This window comes from Penicillium expansum, assembly GCF_000769745.1.
Source record: "Penicillium expansum strain MD-8 chromosome Unknown contig159, whole genome shotgun sequence".
Lineage (NCBI taxonomy): Eukaryota > Fungi > Ascomycota > Eurotiomycetes > Eurotiales > Aspergillaceae > Penicillium > Penicillium expansum.
Window position 1 is genome coordinate 149,423 of NW_015971418.1, and position 18,564 is coordinate 167,986.

Consider the following 18,564-nt stretch of genomic DNA (forward strand, 5'->3'; position numbering starts at 1 on the left):
AGATCTGGTGGAAAAGCCTTTTGCCGGGAAACAATCTGACCGGTAAGTTCCCAGTTCTTCCCATTCCGGGGAACATTCACGAACTTTGGCATATTATCTGGGGTATACAACATACCTAGGTATTGTTCTACTGACATACTTGAATTTCAGATTCCATACATTGCCCTATCTATTATTGTCTACATGAACACTCCTGTTCATCACTTCTCAACATCCCGCATTCGATTTTTGGATGCGATTCTATGCCTCGAGTGCATCTGATCATGGCGCTCGTTCACTCGACATAGACCCCAATTAATTCATCGCCTTTCACCATGCTCGATCCCAAACCCTCCATTCCCCCTACGATTGACGCCAAGTCCGATATCCCCGCATGTGCCACCAAGGAATCCTCCTCTTCCACCATGCTCCGCCCGGAGTCCGCCCCTCGCACATTTGCTCCCAATGCATCCCTCGTCCTGATCGGCATCCGCGGATGTGGCAAGCGCTCGCTAGGCTTCGTCGCCGCGACCGCGCTAAAGCGACGCTTCATTACCGAAGACCACTACTTCCGAGAAGTCACGGGCGTTACGCGACAGGAATACCTCAAGCGGTATGGCAGCCAGGAATTTCAGCGCCGGGATATCGAAGTTCTGAAGATGATGCTAGATAACCACCGCACGGGCTGCGTCATGGAGTGTGGGCTGGCTAGTCTGACGCGACCTGTGCAGGATCATCTGCGTCGTTATGCCCGGACCAACCCAGTGGTCCATCTGCTGCGCGATATCGATCGCATCCAGCAATTGCTCGGTTTAGAGGATCAGGCGGTGCGGTTGTTCCGGGAGGGAGACCCAATGCATCGGATGTGTTCGAATTTCGAATTCTATAATCTTGAGGATCGGACGCGTGCGTCGGACGATGGGAGCCCAGATCGCCGTTCTGCAGATTATTCTTTCAAGTTGCAAGAGGTGAAAGAGGATTTTACGCGGTTTGTACAGTTCATTACGGGACTCGATGTGAACTATTCGAGCTATGACTCGCCGTTCGTTCTGCTAGAGACGCCACCAGAACTGCGCTCTTTCACCCATGCTATCTTTGTCCGATCTTCAGATCTTATCGCCGACAATGTCAACCTGACTGAGCTGGAGTCTGGCGGAGATGCCATCGAGCTGTGTGTCGATCGCTGGAGCCCAGATACGGCAGCCACCGTCAGCAAACAGGTCTCGGTCCTACGTCGAAATGCGCGGACGCCTGTGATTCTCTCCGTTGACACCTCCTCCACCGGCATCGGGTCCCCAAAACCAGCCGCCTCTTCTTCTCGGCCTTACTTTGATATACTCGAGCATGCTCTACGGCTAGGTGTGGAATATCTTGTTGTAGACTTGACTCAAGACCGATCCCGGCTGGCTGGGACTATCAAAGGTCGTGGGAATACCAAAATCATCGGCCAGCAGATCTTTGAACCATCTTCCCCCACTACATGGGACAGCGCGGGCTGCGTCGCCATCTACAATGAAGCTGAAAAGCTCGGATGTCAGCTCGTCCGCCTCCTCCGAGTCGCAACAAAGCGCGAGGACAATGCCGCTGTGATTGAATTTACCAATAAAATCCGATCGCTCCCGGGAGATCACCCACCGCTCATCGCCTATAACATCGGCGCCCTAGGCCGCACCTCACAAGTGTTCAACTCGATCCTCACTGCAGTAACACATCCAGCGATAACCCAGTCCGTAGAGAATAAACACGACCCGCAAATAACCTCTCGCGACGCCGTCCGCGCACTCTTCCAAAGTTACGTGCTCGATCCGCTCAAGTTCTACATCTACGGAGAGAACGTGGCCTACAGTCTATCACCGGCAATGCACAATGCGGCACACCAACACTGTGGCATGGGCCACACCTACAGCATCCCAGAGTCACCCTCTCTCGCAGTATTAGACCGACTAGGCCGAGATCCACACTTTGGGGGATCCAGCATCGTGCAGCCATGGCGCGTACAGGTGTACCAAAAGCTCGCCTCGAAAAGCCGACACGCCGAAGCCATCGGGGCAATCAACACGATCATGCCGCTCCGCGGACACGCGGACGGAACGATGTACCCACTCCAAGAACAAGCCAGTCGACGCAATCAAGCCGGGCGCGTGTTGGGCTGGTACGGTGAGAATACCGACTGGGTCGGGATAATGACGTGTATCAGGCGCCATCTCTCGCCGCGCAACGCAATCAGCGCGAAAACAACAGGCCTAGTTATTGGCGCGGGCGGCATGGCGCGGGCCGCCATTTACGCCATGCTCCGACTTGGGTGTCGGAAGATCTTCATCTACAATCGCACGCAGTCGCGTGCCGAGGAAGTCGCGCGCCATTTCAACTCCTGGGCGTCGTCGCAGGTGGACTCGGCTGAGGTAGTTTGTGTCTTGCACTCGCTTCAGGAGGACTGGCCCGCGGACGCTGCTCAGCCTAGTCTCGTTGCGTCTTGTGTACCGGCTGATCCAGACCGAGATGAACCACCGGCGAACTTTGAAATGCCGGTGCAGTGGCTTGGGAGTTCTACTGGGGGTGTGATACTCGAGGTGAGCTTTTTCTTCCCTCCGGGGGGTGTGTTTTTCTTGTCACACGTACTAATTGGATATAGTTGGCCTATAAACCCCTCGATACACCACTTCTACGACAAATGCGCCGAGTCCGGAGCGAGACTGGACGGCCTTGGGTCTTGTCTGACGGATTGGAAAATGTAACCGAACAGGGCATTGCTCAGTTCGAGTTGATGACAGGTCGCAAAGCACCTCGGCGGCTTATGACCTATGAGGTTCTACGCAATTATGTGGGTGAAAGTGGGCGTTTCGACGAGAAAACTATTCAGGCTCGTTTGGATGGTGTTGGATCTCCGGTGACTTGGGAAAAGGAGTAGAAGGGGTTTTTTTGGGGTATGGCTGTGATCTTTTCCTGACTTCTTTGGTCAGTTCTGTATATATAAAACAATCTCAAACAGTTAATACCAAGACGAGACTCGATCACTCTAATCTCTCAAGGCCAATCGTCACGGGAACGTGAGCTGATAACACTAACACTCTCCTATCGGCACACCGCCCGACTCACATCTGGGCTTTCTTTTGTTTGGGTCTCCTCGTCAGCTTCACTTCACTCAAAGACTTCCCTTGAGGCTTCCTTAGTGTGTTCCTAGCCATCTATATTATATTCAAATTGGCTTGAATACGGTATACCACCAATGCCAGGGTTTTCGCCCGAGCAGACCGACTCGATAACGGCAACATGGAAGAAACGAAAGTGGGACCATGAGGAGCCGAGGACTCTAGCACGTTCGTAAGTCTGACAATGCTTCTCTCGGGGTGAATAGATTGATTAATATGATCAGCAGAACAACATATGTCCCATCCTGCCGAGTCGATCGGCCCGAATACGACGGTGGCTGCTCATTGCCTCTATCACGACACCCAGACGGAACAGACATCTCCTTCCGACCACGCTGCCTCCCTCGAAAGCGCCGACATGTTCAAGGCCCTTATCTTACACTGCCATCCCAGCAGCATCAACATCAACTCCAGCACCCACATCAACTCCAACACCAACAATCCCCAATCCACCTCTCCCCAAACGTCTACGGCGCCCCAAACCAAGACCCATACTCACCCCCGGTCTCCCCCAAAACCCTCGTCCCCTTGCACTACCCAGCGCAACAATCCGCCTCCCCCTCCGCGCTCCGCCCCTGCCACATCTGCCATCGCCGCCCAACAACCCGCCAAGTACTCGACGCCTACGCAGACTGTGATCTCTGCCACGAACGGGCATGCTTCATCTGTCTCCGGCAATGCGATAGCGCATCCTGCGGCGGAACGTTCGGTCTGCCAGAAGTGCGTATGCACATGCACACGAACTCAACCGACGACGGCAGCTACAATACTAGCGAGGCGCCCAGGAGGAAAGTTTGCTCCCGCTGTGCTGTGGAGGAAGTCACCGAGACCGGAGCGGAGATTGTGCGTTGTCTTGACTGCGTGCGTGGTGCGGGCTCGTGGGCTGCGGCGAATATTCCGTCTGATTGGGCTTTGGATGATATGCGGCATGAGGATATGACCGGGTGAGGGTTATATACGGAGTTGATTTACTCGCCTCTGGGGGAGGCTTGAAGGTGGATATGACAGAATGGCACATACGAAACTACGGTATAACCTTCTTTGCAACCTCAAGGTTGTTTCTGCTGCTCTTTTTGGGGTGGCTTTCTTTTCGGAGTTTGATATTGGGACTGGACTGGACTAGAGGAACTGGCTGGAATTGAGGTGGATCTTTTTTTGGCATTTATATTGGACATGCAGCATGGCGAATTGATGATCTTTTATTTATTTGATATAGCATATAGCATAATGATATCATATTGTATACTCTGTACTCCAACTCTATGTGTATACAACATGGAATAGACTGTTCTCAGTTTACATCTAAATATAAGGACTAAGTGAAACTAAATTAAAGTGAGAGCAAAAGTGAAGACAGACATCTATATACCAAAAAAGGACTCATAGTCCCATAAGTAAAAGAACAACGCCTATATATATTGTCCAGGTATGAGGAGACTAAGCGGGTAAGCCCTTAGTCTCACCCATATCTGCGACGAAAAAATCTATATCTGCCTGGTTCCAACGGGAGATATTGTCCATCGGAGCTCGCGTGTGCGTTTCAGCGAATGAGACATCCATTCTTTAATGGGCAAAGCTAAATGGGATAAACCAACTATCCCCTATACCGTTATCTCTCCTTCCGAGGGAGACCGTTCCCTCCTTTCTATTTTTTTTTTAGAAAAATTCTCATTTGAATATATATACTAATAGTGTGTGGTGATTAATTCTCCTGGCATTCTTGGTGTCTTGCTGTAGGGTGTATACAGATATACAGATACACACTATGGGATAGACCCTATATATCATGTGCACGCTAGGGAGCTTCCTGGCAATCCAATTAATTGTGAGCAGTTAGATGAAACACTCTCAGATAGAGTATTTCTATTGCTCTTTGTTTTGTCAGGCTGCCACCCTAGTAACACTATAGACTGGAGGCTGATACTAGAACAGATATACGGAGTATAGAAACATCAAGTAAATGCATCAATGCTATTAGAAATGAAGACCATAGAACATAACAGGAATATGGTGAGGGTATAGCCAAAATAAAAACCCCATGCTCATCCACATACAAACCTACTTCTTCTCAATCTCAATATCAGCCTCAATCCCCAATCCCTCTAGCTACCCTACCTACCAAACCTCATCTGGGCCCCAGCAAAGTGCCAAAGACCACGCATGTACCCTTGGTACTCCACCGCCTCTCCATCCCCACTAAGTCCATGACTGCGTCCACCAGTACAATACATTTCCGTCAACCGCAATTGCCAAGGCGGATACCCATCGAGCTTAAGGAACGGTCCAAAAACAAGCAACAGATCCGGCTCGGGTTTGAGCACTGTATCTGGCAGCGTGGGGTCCATAGACAGTGGCTGCGTAGTGATCTCGCTGATCTCCGCGTCGACCAACTCTGGCGTGATATCTTCCGGGGAAAGCTTGCCATTCTGGCTCATCTCCGCCAAGGTCTTGGTTAGGTCGACGAGGGTTTCGCGGCCGTCCGTTGAGGAGAGGAGGAGGATTGTCAGGGTTTGGGGTTGGCTTGTGGTGTCGGTGTTTTTTGTGATGGGTGCGCTGCGGTGAACTGGGTGGTGAGGGGCGTAAACTTGGAGAATTGGTTGGTGGCTCGGGGTGCCGTAGTAGGAGGCGAGTTTGGTGGTGATTATTTGGTGGAGGGCTGGGATGCAGGATTTCAGGACACCTGGATAGAGGATTAGTATTACTGCATATCTTGTATATTGCCGAGAGAGTTAATAGTAGAGAGGAGATCTTCATACCAGACTTCTCGTATACACTGAGCTGGGAAATTCCCGAGCACGAACTCCACGCCGCCAATTCAGCAACCTCATCCATCAACACCGCAAGAGCATCATCTTCCTTCCGCAGCGTGAGAATTGTACTCAGATGCTGCGGCAAGCGCTTGAGATTCTTTACATCTTTCCGGATCAGCTCGGGGGTGCGGTGGTGGTGATAGACGATTGCGAAAATGCGATCGACGACGGCATGGTACGCCTGCAGGAGACGGACCACGATTCCGAAGATAATATGCGTAAAGGCATAGGTGAGGTAATGGGTTTGCGACTTGAGGAATGTGCGGACAGGAGTTTTGCGCGTTTTGCGGCGCTCGCTGGCAGTGGCTTGGGGAGCTGGCTTCTGTCGTAGCTCGGCGGGGTCGGGGAGATAACTCTTGAGGAGGGCTTCGCGCTCTTCTACGCTTAGTTTTGTGCCGCGGGCGCGTAGATCGTCGCGTAGGATCTCGCGATCTCGTTGGGAGACCATTGTTGTGGTGGGTGAAGGAGGGAAGTGGAGGAGTGGATGTTCTGGTTGTACGATGGAATTGGTGACCAGGTATACAGAATGATTGAACGTTCTTATTGTGGCTATTTTCAAAGTATTCCAAGGTATTTCAAGGTATTGTTTATTTCTATTTCTATTAATATATCGAGTTCAGCTTCGACTAAATATCTCTGCCTAGTATTGGCCTCGGTATACGTATACACGTCCACGGGTGTATAGAATATGTGCGTGGCAGTAAATCTCCCCGAACCAAATCCGTCGTCTCCCTCAGCTTTCCCCGGATTCCCTCTTTCAATCACTTCAATTACTCCCACAACAGTCCGAGGAAGAGGAGACACCATTGTCCAGCTCTGCAGGCAGCTCATGTCTGTCCACTATCAATCATGATGGACAATGCATCCATCACCACGAACTCCGCCCGCACCGTATTCCCCCAAGGGCCCAGTTTCACCCTCGAAGACTTCTCTAGCCGGGACTTCATAGTAAAGGAGTTCATTGAAGCCCTTTCCGACACTGCAATCTCCAACCGTCGCTCACTAGCCGGTACCACCGGCGCTGCCAACCAACCCTTCGACCCCAAACCCCTCATCCGCACCCTCGAAGGCGCCCAACGTCGTCTAAGCGAGCTCTCCGGAGACCTCGAGCTCCGCGAGAATGAACTATCAGCAGCCGTTCGACGCGCAGAAGCGCAACACAGTCAGAACCTCAACACCCTCGGCCAGAAGCTCCGCCACACCATCGAAAACTTTCAACAGCTTGACACGTCTCTAAATGCCCCCGGCCGCGAGAATCCAGCAGGGACCGGGAACATGGCAGTCGAAACAGGAAAGCGGTTAGAGGAGCTAGACAGACAGCGACGACGAGCTCTGGACGCCCATTTCCTCATCCAATGCTGGGACGGCGTATGCAATCGGGGCGAGATCTCGTTATTAGAGGGCCTGCGGCGATCTGGCACGGGAGAGGCCAAGGTGCGCTCCGCACATATTGCGCGCCAACTGCTGCGTATCAGTCAACGGCTGGACCCGCAGAGCTGGCAGGAACATCGGGCTCGCTCGAATGGTGGGTACGGGAATAGCTCTTCGTCCGAGGATCTTAGCGAGAGCAGCACACCGCGGCGGAATACGCGAGAGATTATCGAGAAGTTCTCTGAGACGCTGGAGAAGGATTTGCTGAAGCAATTTGACGATTTCTACCGCAAGGCTAACTTTGACGGTATGAGGGATTGCGCGACTGTGTTGCAGGATTTCAATAGCGGTGCAAGTGTTATTGCATTATTCGTCAACCAGCATCAGTTCTTTATTGAACGCAGCCAGCTGGTTACGGAGGAAGTCGGTGGCGACCCGGAGTCGTGGGAAAAACTGGCAGATCCGGACGCGGAGCTTCCTGGAGTTGAATCCAGTCTCCAATCGTTGGTCGATGAAGTTAAGGTTGTGGTTCAAGAGGAGTCTGCTATTATTCGGAGGGCCTTCCCTTACTATGAGCAAGTCCTGGGCAAGTTCTTACAGCGAGTTTTCCAGCAATCTATCCAGCAGCGGCTGGAAATGGTGCTTGAGAAAGCGGCTGGTGTATCGTCACTAGCATTCCTCCGTTGTCTACAAAGCTCCCGTGGCTATATCAGTGCCCTAATCGAAGATTTGAAGTCACATGGGCTGACTGAGCATCCGGATCCCGTTTCTTCTCAGACAGCTGTGTTGCTAGATCAGCAGTTGGAGGAGCTTTTTGTTCCTTATTTCGTTGGATCATCTTACATCGAACGCGAGAAGCGGACGTTAGAAGAACTTTTCAATGCGGTCTTGTTCAGATTCACCTCTTACCATGCCCGCCGCAAGAAGGCGGCAACAACTTTCATGGCCTCGTTATCCCGAGCTGGGTCAGAACTCCTTTCGACTACACGAGATGCATTTATCAGTCGGCTGGACTCATCAGAGGTCTCACCCTTCCAGCGAAAAGTCCTGCTCGGTGTAGCCAAAATAGGCGATACGCTGGAGACAACTCGATTGACCGAAATCAAGCTCACAGAAGAAGATGGACAACCCAATCTCAGCGACGCTAAACGGATGCTGAAGTGGCTGGCCGAGGCTGTGGGCCGGGGACTCGAGCTCAGTGTGAACAGCGACACACCCAAAGATGTTTCCGCCTTGCTCAACCTACTTCTCCTCGCGATGGGAGAGGGATATGTGGATGTCTGTCTAGACGCCGCTCTGGAAGCGGCTACGTCGCAAGAATCCGGCAAGGCCGAGCCCGACTTCTCCTATCTCTTCTCGGCTCGCACTACAATCAGTATTACCACATTGATGGTGATGTGTATTCATGCGGTCCTTCTCCCTCTATCAGCTGCGAGCATCACTACTCGCCGGGATATGGAGAAGCGCACCAGCCAAACTACCTCGCGCATCGAGGACAAAATCAACACTATCGAGCAGAAAACTATTGACGCCACATTCGCCTGGGTTAGCAGATTGCTATCTAACCAGAAGAAGAACGACTTCCGACCAAGGGAGAGTGATAACACCGCATGGTTAGAGATGCTGCAGACCCCAGTACGTTCCATCCGATATCTTCTCCCTCCAAGAACCCCACTAATCCCAACAGACCTGCGCATCAATCACCTCATTCCTAACCCGTCTCCACAACACCGCGCGCACCTCTCTCCCATCTAGCGGTGCCAACGTGCGCCAAGTGCTGACCGAGATAGCCCTCGGAATTCGCGGTCTCCTCCTCGAACACTTCAAACGGTTCTCCGTCAGCGGTCCTGGTGGTCTAATGGTAACTAAAGACATGACGCAATATGCAGACCTTTTCAGATCTTGGGACATCGACGACGAGACCAAAGGCCCCGGTGGCGCGCTGGACGTGCTACTGGAAGTTGGCAGTCTATTCGTGGTTGGGCCTGAGGCTCTCCGCGAACGCATCCGTGGTGGTGCTGCTAGTGGTACAACTGGTGGACCTGGACCTGGGGGCTCGGGACGCAATACTACCCAGGAGGGTAAGTTAAGTGTGCAGGAAGTGCGAGCTTATGTCTCGCGTCGCGAAGACTCCAATACCTTTGCGATGCAGCAGGTTCTCAATGCATTGTAAGGGGGATATCTTGGTCTGTGATGTTTATACCCTGTTGTTTTTGATTTGGTGGGAGCGTATTGTTTCTACTAGGGAATACATAGACCGGCGTAATGATAATGCATGCATTTCTATTCTTGCTCTATGATTACCTTGAACACCATGAAGATAACATATAACTAGATCTCCCTGTATATCATGCAGTACCGTCTAAGTACCGATGTAATAGGCCTGAACGCGCGTTGCAAATGTTCCGGAAGGATCTAGACAGAAAATCCGGAACATGCCAACCTTCCCTCCTCCCCACCCCCCTTCCAAAATTTCCCTGCTGACACTCCCCTGTGACAGCCCATTCTATAACATCTGGCTACACACGTCCGGTGTTGGCATTCCGGGTGGTGGCATCTTAATGCAACTCCTAATGCAGAACCCTGTTGCTGGAGAATGCCGGTACAGGTTCAACATACTTCACTGCTGGGTATCTGCATGGTTTTTCATTTGCAACAGCCTAGCAGAGCGGAAACAAGCCTAGCTGTCCCACTCTGTAATGCAAAAGCTGGGTGTTGACATGCATCCTGATATCAACCAGCCCGCAACGCAAAGGCTGTTGCTAGTTAGTCGCATCATGATGCGAGGTACATCTTCAATTAACAGACAATCATTCGCACCATGGGTCCATTTTTGACAATGAACCAGCATAGCTGAATGAATTGGACGAAGTTGAATAACTTTATGGCCAAGAGCCATATCCAAACTTTGCCAAAGTACGTATAGTCTTGAGCTGTCCCCGGTCCCCTTCCGAGTAACCATTGCTAACGCTTCTTCTTCTCTATCAAGAACAAACCGAAATAAAAACAGAACGCAAACTTCAAGTCATATGAGTGACCGAAAAGGCAAAGCAATAAAGAAGCCCGAGGTGGACTGCAATGGCTGATCGGAAAAGTACCAAGATCTCAGAGAAGCGAAAATTCCATATCCTAGCATCTCCGAGGTATGTACCGCTTTAGTTTGTTCCCGGTTCTTTCGTTATCAACTCTTTCTAACTCTTTTGCTTTATAGTAGGGGACAAAACGAGTCTGTTGGCACGGTTCAGAGCAGTTGTTGGGTCCTTCCTCAGTTGAGGTTAGGTCTTCTCACAACGTCGCATCAGGTAAAAGGTATGACATTCCCTATCTATATTTATGGGAGATATTAGAGATTTATTGCTGAATATCTTCATGGCAGGCCGCATTGGTTTCGCAATTTCCAACACCCATTCCAGTTAAACGCCACGGTTTGGTTGAGTCGTCATCGACACTCTCCTATTCCACCTCGTCTGCTCGACGCCTATATGTATACCTATATATGTATATGTGAGAAAGAGAACATTGAAGTGAGGGACGTGGTCGATATTTCTGGAGCATCAGATTATCCACTATGCTCCCGTCACGGAGAGCCTCAGGAATCGTCTTCAATAAAGCCACACTCAACAGAGTTCAACCCGGGCATTATGCATGGAATCTCGAAGGATACCCAACACGAAAGGCTTCATCTATTGATGCTCATCGACACATCCATGGGATATACTGCCTTTCTGGAAGGAATTACATTGGATTCTATCTATTCATATTCCTGAATACCTATATGTTAGTCACTTCCTACCACTATGTATATGTTTCATATACATGACGCCTCATTGCTGTTCGTTCCCCCCCTTCTATCTCTACATTAGTATGAACCTACTGACCAATCAAACAGTCAATGTATCCTTAAATCGGCCATACCTCCACTTCGTGTGACGTCCGTCCATAATGGCTCAAGTGATCCAGCCCTGATCGAGACTAGACAGTCAATGAAGATCAACTTCCCGGTTCTAGGCATAACAAATCACCATTATTGCCTTGAGACATACCGATTATGTTTCTCATGAGCGGGGTTTCTCATGGAACGTGCCGAAATAATTGCTCCCTCTGGCCTAACAACCAGAATGTCGGATGTCTTGCAGCCTTGTGGGAGGTTGTGTGAAATCTCCAATCTTGTTAACGCGACACTGCAAAGATGTGGTTTTGCTACTCACGCCAAAAGATGGGGCAACCCGAGGCCGCAGACAATGGAAAATGACATTTTGCTAGACAAGCCATTCGACATGGATAGCTTGTCCTGTCCAAACTTTGTTCATCTACGAGGTTCCCAGGACGGGAACTGCGAGTTATGTTAGGAGCAAAAGAAGACATCAGTTACCGCTCATCGAGCGAGAATATCGAGACCAAAAGATAGGCAATTCGAGGTCGCAAACAATGCCCAATGCAATGGAGGGTTTCATTTTGCTAGAAAAGCCATTCGACATGGATAGCTTGTCCTGTTCTGAATTTTTCTATCTGTGAGGCTTCCGTCCCGGGAGCCTCAAGCAATATCAGGAGCAAAATAAGCCATCGATTTACGCTCACCGAGAGAAGCGAGATGTCGTTCGCATGGAATCCTAGAAGACGAAGAGCAACCTTCAAGATGTCAGATCAAACCAATGCTTGCAGAAATGAGAACCTTGACTACATTACAATGAGCAGAAAACAAGGGCTCATACAAGTCAGTACTCCCTGAGAATCTAAGCATACGGCTTGGAGGCACAGAACAGGTCTTGTTGAAAAGAAATTCTCGTCCTCAGATACAAGAACGGATTGGGGGCATGGCAGGAGCCTGTTCCCGAAGCATCGAAATAGCCTTCTTCGATTTACAACATGCTGTTCGAAACGGGGCATCTCGGATGATCTACTTGAGTTACTGCCAGTGACATCCTCTCCTGCTGGGTTCATCTCTATCGTGCTGGTCACGGCCGCCTCCGGTGGTGTTTAATTGCACCTTTCTAGGAGCATCCCTCAAAGGATACCAAGAGACATAATTGAGCTAGAGCATGGAAGCGGGTAATGAGGGAACCGTTATTTTCTCTCATACATCATACCGCTTGATTGGTTGTACAATGTTCGATCCGGCACTAGAGAAAATACCGTGACCAATACTCAACTAGCTCCCGCTTGGGCGTGTTTCTGATCATTGGTCCGTGCCGAGAGGAGCAGGTTAGATCTCGCAGGTCCTACGCGTCTGCTCGTAATATTAGCCAACAACCTCCACTTGGTTTACTACGAGCAGGTAATGGTGGAACTCGAGGGCCATCTTAGAAGTCTGGGCCCAGCAAAAAACTAGGCCAGCTCACTATTGATGAGCCGTCTGGTTTCCTGATATCGAATAAGCTTTCGACCGTGATGATCAAATTAAAATGACTTGTTTTCAAATGATTCTGCAGGGGGTTCAGCTATCATCAATATCTTTTTGCTTTGCTTTGCATTCATGTTTCGACTTTTTTGATTCTTTTCCTTCCATTCTTTTGATCTTGCTTTTTGTGACTATCTAACCAATATAAAACGTTTCTACGATTAATTTTCATGTAGTTCGGTAGAATTTGTAGTAAGTCTGCATGCTTGCAGAATAGAGATTTTATGGGATTGAATACGAGATATGCAGTAGCAGATAGCTTTGCTTCTTGCCTACATGTATCCAATACTCTAGATCTCTAACCTGTATAGATCCACATATTCACAGTAGAAAAATAAGAAAAAGTAACCACGGAACAAGCCAAAGTCCGGTGAAAGTTCAACCTTGGATAACTCAGGTACAGGGTTACCTAGGTAGGTAGCATCTACCTATGTACGGGGTACATATCTATGGTACAGGACATAAAAACTATGCAACCTTGAAAGTTCTCCCAAGACCCACGTGCAAGTTTCATCTTGGCTGGAATTTGAGATCTGTACCATGGTACTATATCTTCTGTAATCTTATTCTCTTCTAGCTTATCCTGTTTTTTTTTTGGCTGCCAACATGCCATATTTGGATATGACTGTATTCTCAGTGGCTAAACCTGCCCTAATTGATCATCAATGATCAACATTTTCAAGTGTCAATCCGGCAGTTTCTAGCCGAAAGGGCTAGATTTTTGATTCTGTGGAATCAAGTAAGCAGAATCCTGAACCACATCAAGACCAAAACAGTTGTGGTAAAACCAATGTAAATCTTTTGAGATCACACACATAATCTACCTATGTTGTACTCTGTAGGTATCTCCCATATAAAAATCTACTGCGGCTTCTTAAGGTTTGTGGCTGAAAAAAAAACAAAAGGCGGGCCGAAACTTTACCGGTGAAACCTTCCAACCTTGGAAGATTCTTAAGTCGACACTTTGGACTTTTCCTCCCTCTTTTCTTCTCTTTATTTCTAACTTGTTATAGAAATTGCAATGTTGCAACCATGGAAGAATTTATGAACTCATGTAATTCAAGGCCCAAATAAAAAAGGGGCTGTTAAAACTAGTGACCAAGCACCGTATACGGCAGTTCGTCTTCCGGCACAATTCCCCACTGTAATTACGAAATCAGGTACCATCGTCCTACCAGAGAGACACAGGCAACGGAGGTGAGATGTAGCTAACTTTAGCTCACCTAGCTAGGAATAAACAATGACGATCATTGACGTAGAGATCTCTGGTTCGTAAGGCTCTGTGTTGGCATAAGACTAAAATCTCTGAAACAGCTCCACCGCGCAACTTGCCCGAGCAAATGAAGAAAATAGAACATTCTGAGGCTTTACTTGGGCAAGGATCGAGGTACTCTACTATTGTAGTCTGCTTCGGCATTTTACATTTGGATATGTTCTAAGCAATAGCTATTCCATAAGAACTATATAGGCATTTATGTATGGAAAAACGTGGGCACAAAGCATGATTCATTTGGCCCGTGGTAGGCCTAGGTCTTGGAGAACGCGATTCACGACCCGCATTGGGTTATTCTTAGCCAACTCCAATTTTGCGTCCTTCTGCTAGGTTCGTGGTTCCTGCATCTCTGAAAAGATTTTGCAGTACGTCGTACATGTAGACCCAAACCAATGGCAAGATTGCCATACTACTATATCAAAATACTCGTAGTAACCCATCCTGAGTCTAGGTTAATGATAATGTATTTGCTACTATGTATCAACATCTTCATTTCCTTCCAAGTTCTCTCAGGTCCCAGCTGTACTAGTATGCCCCATCAGATCTAGTCTCATAAACGGAGACGCTACCCAGCCTTGGCCCACAGTCTCGGGCAAAGAGATTTACTCCATAGAGATCTTGATCTGAAAGGCTATTCCAATAATAAATAAAAGAAACACCCTCGAATCCCCTGTTGTAGCGCAGTACTCACTCTTTCACTGGTGACCTCAGGTTGCCGTCCCTTCATTCTGACTACTATACCCTCGTTTATGGTTGCATATTGAATATATAATCAGCAATGGCTGAAGACAACCCCAGAAAGTCCATCGTGGAAGATGTCTTCATTCCCAAAGAACTACTCACAACTGCCAAATTCAACTCGCCTTGGGAATTGGCTCGATGGGAACAGTCTCTCCCCGACAACAATCGTATATCACTCCCAGAGGCTCGCACCTCCTTCAATCGTCCTCTAAGTCTTTCTGCTCTGCGAGCAGTAGCAAGACCAAAGTCTGCAATTCGGTCCCGTGGACGCAGTGATCCTCCTGCTTTTCAGGGTATGAAATTCATATCCCATATCTATGGCAGAGCCTTGTAGAAATACACGACATCATATCAAATTGATTCCAACATACTATATACATCAATAAGCTGATCATATCTCATTCTTCAGGTACATTCGACTACTTTGCAAAGCCCGCCACATTCGAGCCTCCCTCTCCAATCCCCGAGAAAGGACCAATAACGCCAGTTGAGAATGCATTCCTCGGTCCCCAACCATTTAGCAACAGCAGCTCTCAGACACTCAGCAGCGAGCAGAGCAGCCTGCAAGAAGTCTATGAAAAGGCCAAACTGAGAGGTGTCGCTATCCAACGAAAGCATTGGGTGCGGCTATTGTTTGAATACAGCATCTATGCATTCCTGGTTTTATTCGTTTACTTCGTCCTCATTGGTATGCCACTGTGGAAAGGTGCTGTGTGGTGGTTGTACTATGTTGTGCGAACCAAGTTTGTTATCCAAGGAGGATATGCAATTATCATTGGTCTGGCTGCACTGTAAGTGTCTGATCGAGACTCCAAGTTTCTTGCCCTAACCAAGACTAGATACGCATTCTGTCCTCTGATGATCCTGTTCGAGAAAGATCCTCCTCCGGCCCCAGACTCTGAATCCGAATCTCCAGACCTGGAAAACAACATCTCCAAAGTGAAATCAACCGCTCTCCTCATCCCCTGCTATAAATCAGCAACAATCATCGGCGCAACCCTCCAAGCCGCCTTAAAAATCTTCCCCAAAGAAAACATCTTCGTCATAGCAAATGGCAACTCCAAAACCCCTCTCGACAACACAGAAGAAATTTGCAAACCCTTCGGCGTAAACCACCTCTGGGTACCCATCGGCTCGAAGATCGTGGCGCAGTTTGTCGGCTGCTACGCAGCCAAAGACTTCGAAAATGCCGTCCTAATCGACGACGACTGTCTTCTTCCCCCAAACTTCCCAATCGCTAGCGACAGACTCAAAAAGAACGTCAAGTGCATCGGATACACAATTAAAAGTGTCGGTCCCAATTCCTCAAAGGGTACATACTGCCAACAAGCCCAGGATCTGGAGTACAAAATGTCCGGTATCCAGCGTGCTTTCTTCGGGAAATTTGGAAGCGCTACATTCCCACATGGAGCTATCTCGCTCTGGAATATTGAGTTCCTAAAACAGACCTTCCATGAACATCCCGGTTTCTCCGTATCGGAGGATTGGTTCTTCGGCGATGCCTGCCGACGTCTGGGTGGACGCATTACGATGTGTTCACAGGTCTTTGTCGAAACCGAGACGCCGGCTTCGGTGTTCTGGAGTGGTTCTGGTGGTAGTCGTGGTGGATTCGGTGAAATGACTATCTTCCAGCAGCGGTTCAAGCGGTGGAATTTCTTTTTCGTTGTTGGTGTGTACTACGATTTGAAATATATCTTGACTAGCTGGAGGCTGGGTTGGTGGGAGTTTGGTGCGAAGTTGTGCGTTTTTCAAGAGGTATGACAGGACATCCCTCCTATCTTTGACATTTCATAAAACATGCATACGTCGATGTTGGGGTCAAGGTCGAAGTTATATATGCTAACCCTAACAGGTCTATGAAACCCTCATCTACCTCTTCGCCCCCTTCATCCTCCCAATCTCATTCATAGTCCGCCCCTCATTCTGCGGAATGTTGCTCGGCGTTACGGTTGCGATGTACATCCTCAACGTGATCATCTTCAACGAGATCCACCTCCGGTTGAAGAAAGAGCGCATCGACTGGAAAGTCTTATTGTTCTATTACACATTCTACAAGATCGCGTTGACAGTCGTCAACGTGTTTAGCTGCTACTGGTCGCTGTACAAGTATGCGCGGTACTTCGCGCAGCGGCATCCAAAGGTCATTGAGGACCGGGATGCAGTTGAGGTGCTACTAAGTCTCGAGAAGGATTCGAATTCGAGGACTTCGGTTGAGGATGATGTCATTCCGCTTGAAGGTGGTATGCTAGGCAGGAGTGTTGGGAGAAAGTTGACACTTACTAAGGTTCAGGCTGGGAAGAGGAAGACGACGGGGGAGGATGAGAAGGGTGGATGGGTTTGAAAACACCAAGTGGATGTGGATGTGATTATAGATTATACATGTACATACAACATAGTGGCGCATATGCACTTAGATGCCAAATAATTCGATGTGACTCTTCATTTTGCGCTGTTTTTTATATCTAGAATTGATATGCGGAGTACTCCGTACTCCGTACCCACTGAAAAGCCTCATTTTATATTGATTAATGTCGTCTCACGCTACGGGATGACGAATGCGATGACGATCTCTCAACTGCTCTTAGATTGGTAAATATCATCTAACCAGAACAAGAAATTATACCAGTCTACTATGATATTATCTGATTCAATCTAGCTGAATTAGTTATTATTGCTTATTCCGTACTCCATAGTGCGATTGACATTGACCTTGGGATAATCCCCCTGACAGGGGTCTGAAGTAGATAGTATGACCACCGTGGACTGCATCGCCAGCACGGGGACTTGCATCAAATATCTCGTATCCTCCTTGAAGCTCACAAGAAGAACTACTCCCTACAGTATCGGCGGTGAACATCCCACGCGTTTGCTTCCACAAATAGTAAAATGGCACTTGCAGATGATATATCATACCTAAAGGTCCGACTTTGCACGCCTGGGCGTGCCACGAGTCCGGAAGGAGGGCCTCCTCGTTTGTCTCATGCAATTGAAGTTGTATGCATTAGCCCGATGCAAGGAGAAAAGGGATTTGGATTGTTCTAGAGGAATGCTCGGGGGGTTTATTTGAAGCCATTGCTATGGGGATATTTCGGCCGAGGTGTTACACTGTCAATTCTACTCCGTACAGGTCATGCTAATGACATAGGTTACCTTTCTTGTATTTTATTAAATTCTAATCAATTTTAGTGTACGGGGTAGGTCATGTCTATACAAGCGCTATCGGGAACAATAGCCGATGAGATATGTTGTACATAATTTGCATAGTTATTGGACGGAGTGCATATGTTGTACTATTCAACTAAATTCGGCAAAAGCAAGTCATTGGCTCCTCGTAATCTCCGGGTTACCGTTTCGACTATGAAGATAATTTAATTTGGCTGAGTTTACTATACGGAGTACGGAGTACGGAGTAGATCATTCTGGTTCAGAATGATATGAGCTGTCAGGTACAAAGTAGTGTAACCGTTTACAACAAACTAGTCTATTTTATATTATTTAGTTCCCTATACGGAGTAGAGTATGATGGAGTAATGATTATAATTAATATCAGGTGTCAATTTCAGCCCAAATTATAAGACCTTCTTTGTTCAAAGTGGACACCCCAATCATAGTCTAGTGTTGTTCTCATTGGACGTTAAAATATTTGATACATCAACTTTTTCCCAGATTCTCGTATCGTCTATTCCCCATTAATTCCGCGATCCGATGGTTCCCAATATTGAGGGAAATAGAGGCGACAGGGGACAGGGGACAGGGGACAGGGAAGAGCACAAAGGCTTCACCGTTTCCAATTTCTAACTCTCTCTAAATCCCTCCCCGATCTAGAATATGTGTGTGTTTCAG

The 18,564-nt window shown here is 48.4% G+C and overlaps 5 protein-coding genes across 5 annotated transcripts; 4 read left to right on the top strand and 1 right to left on the bottom strand.

The window, feature by feature from the left end:
* Nucleotides 1-314: 314 nt before the first annotated feature.
* On the top strand, nucleotides 315-2,887 carry PEX2_048900 (repressor protein; the record flags this gene model as incomplete). The annotated part of the gene is made up of 2 exons (XM_016742165.1): nucleotides 315-2,549; nucleotides 2,612-2,887. 2 exons carry the CDS (start codon nucleotides 315-317, stop codon nucleotides 2,885-2,887), a joined length of 2,511 nt encoding a protein of 836 aa, XP_016595243.1.
* A 318-nt stretch (nucleotides 2,888-3,205) lies between these two features.
* Nucleotides 3,206-4,076, top strand: PEX2_048910 (uncharacterized protein; the record flags this gene model as incomplete). The annotated part of the gene is made up of 2 exons (XM_016742166.1): nucleotides 3,206-3,300; nucleotides 3,356-4,076. 2 exons carry the CDS (start codon nucleotides 3,206-3,208, stop codon nucleotides 4,074-4,076), a joined length of 816 nt encoding a protein of 271 aa, XP_016595244.1.
* A 1,163-nt stretch (nucleotides 4,077-5,239) lies between these two features.
* PEX2_048920 (ditrans,polycis-polyprenyl diphosphate synthase) lies at nucleotides 5,240-6,386 on the bottom strand (the record flags this gene model as incomplete). The annotated part of the gene is made up of 2 exons (XM_016742167.1): nucleotides 5,240-5,808; nucleotides 5,885-6,386. 2 exons carry the CDS (start codon nucleotides 6,384-6,386, stop codon nucleotides 5,240-5,242), a joined length of 1,071 nt encoding a protein of 356 aa, XP_016595245.1.
* A 401-nt stretch (nucleotides 6,387-6,787) lies between these two features.
* Nucleotides 6,788-9,482, top strand: PEX2_048930 (exocyst subunit SEC10; the record flags this gene model as incomplete). Its single annotated transcript, XM_016742168.1, has 2 exons — nucleotides 6,788-8,944; nucleotides 8,997-9,482. 2 exons carry the CDS (start codon nucleotides 6,788-6,790, stop codon nucleotides 9,480-9,482), a joined length of 2,643 nt encoding a protein of 880 aa, XP_016595246.1.
* Nucleotides 9,483-14,758: 5,276 nt separating this feature from the next.
* PEX2_048940 (uncharacterized protein) lies at nucleotides 14,759-17,062 on the top strand (the record flags this gene model as incomplete). Its single annotated transcript, XM_016742169.1, has 4 exons — nucleotides 14,759-15,014; nucleotides 15,131-15,512; nucleotides 15,561-16,476; nucleotides 16,574-17,062. 4 exons carry the CDS (start codon nucleotides 14,759-14,761, stop codon nucleotides 17,060-17,062), a joined length of 2,043 nt encoding a protein of 680 aa, XP_016595247.1.
* Between the last annotated feature and the right edge of the window lie 1,502 nt (nucleotides 17,063-18,564).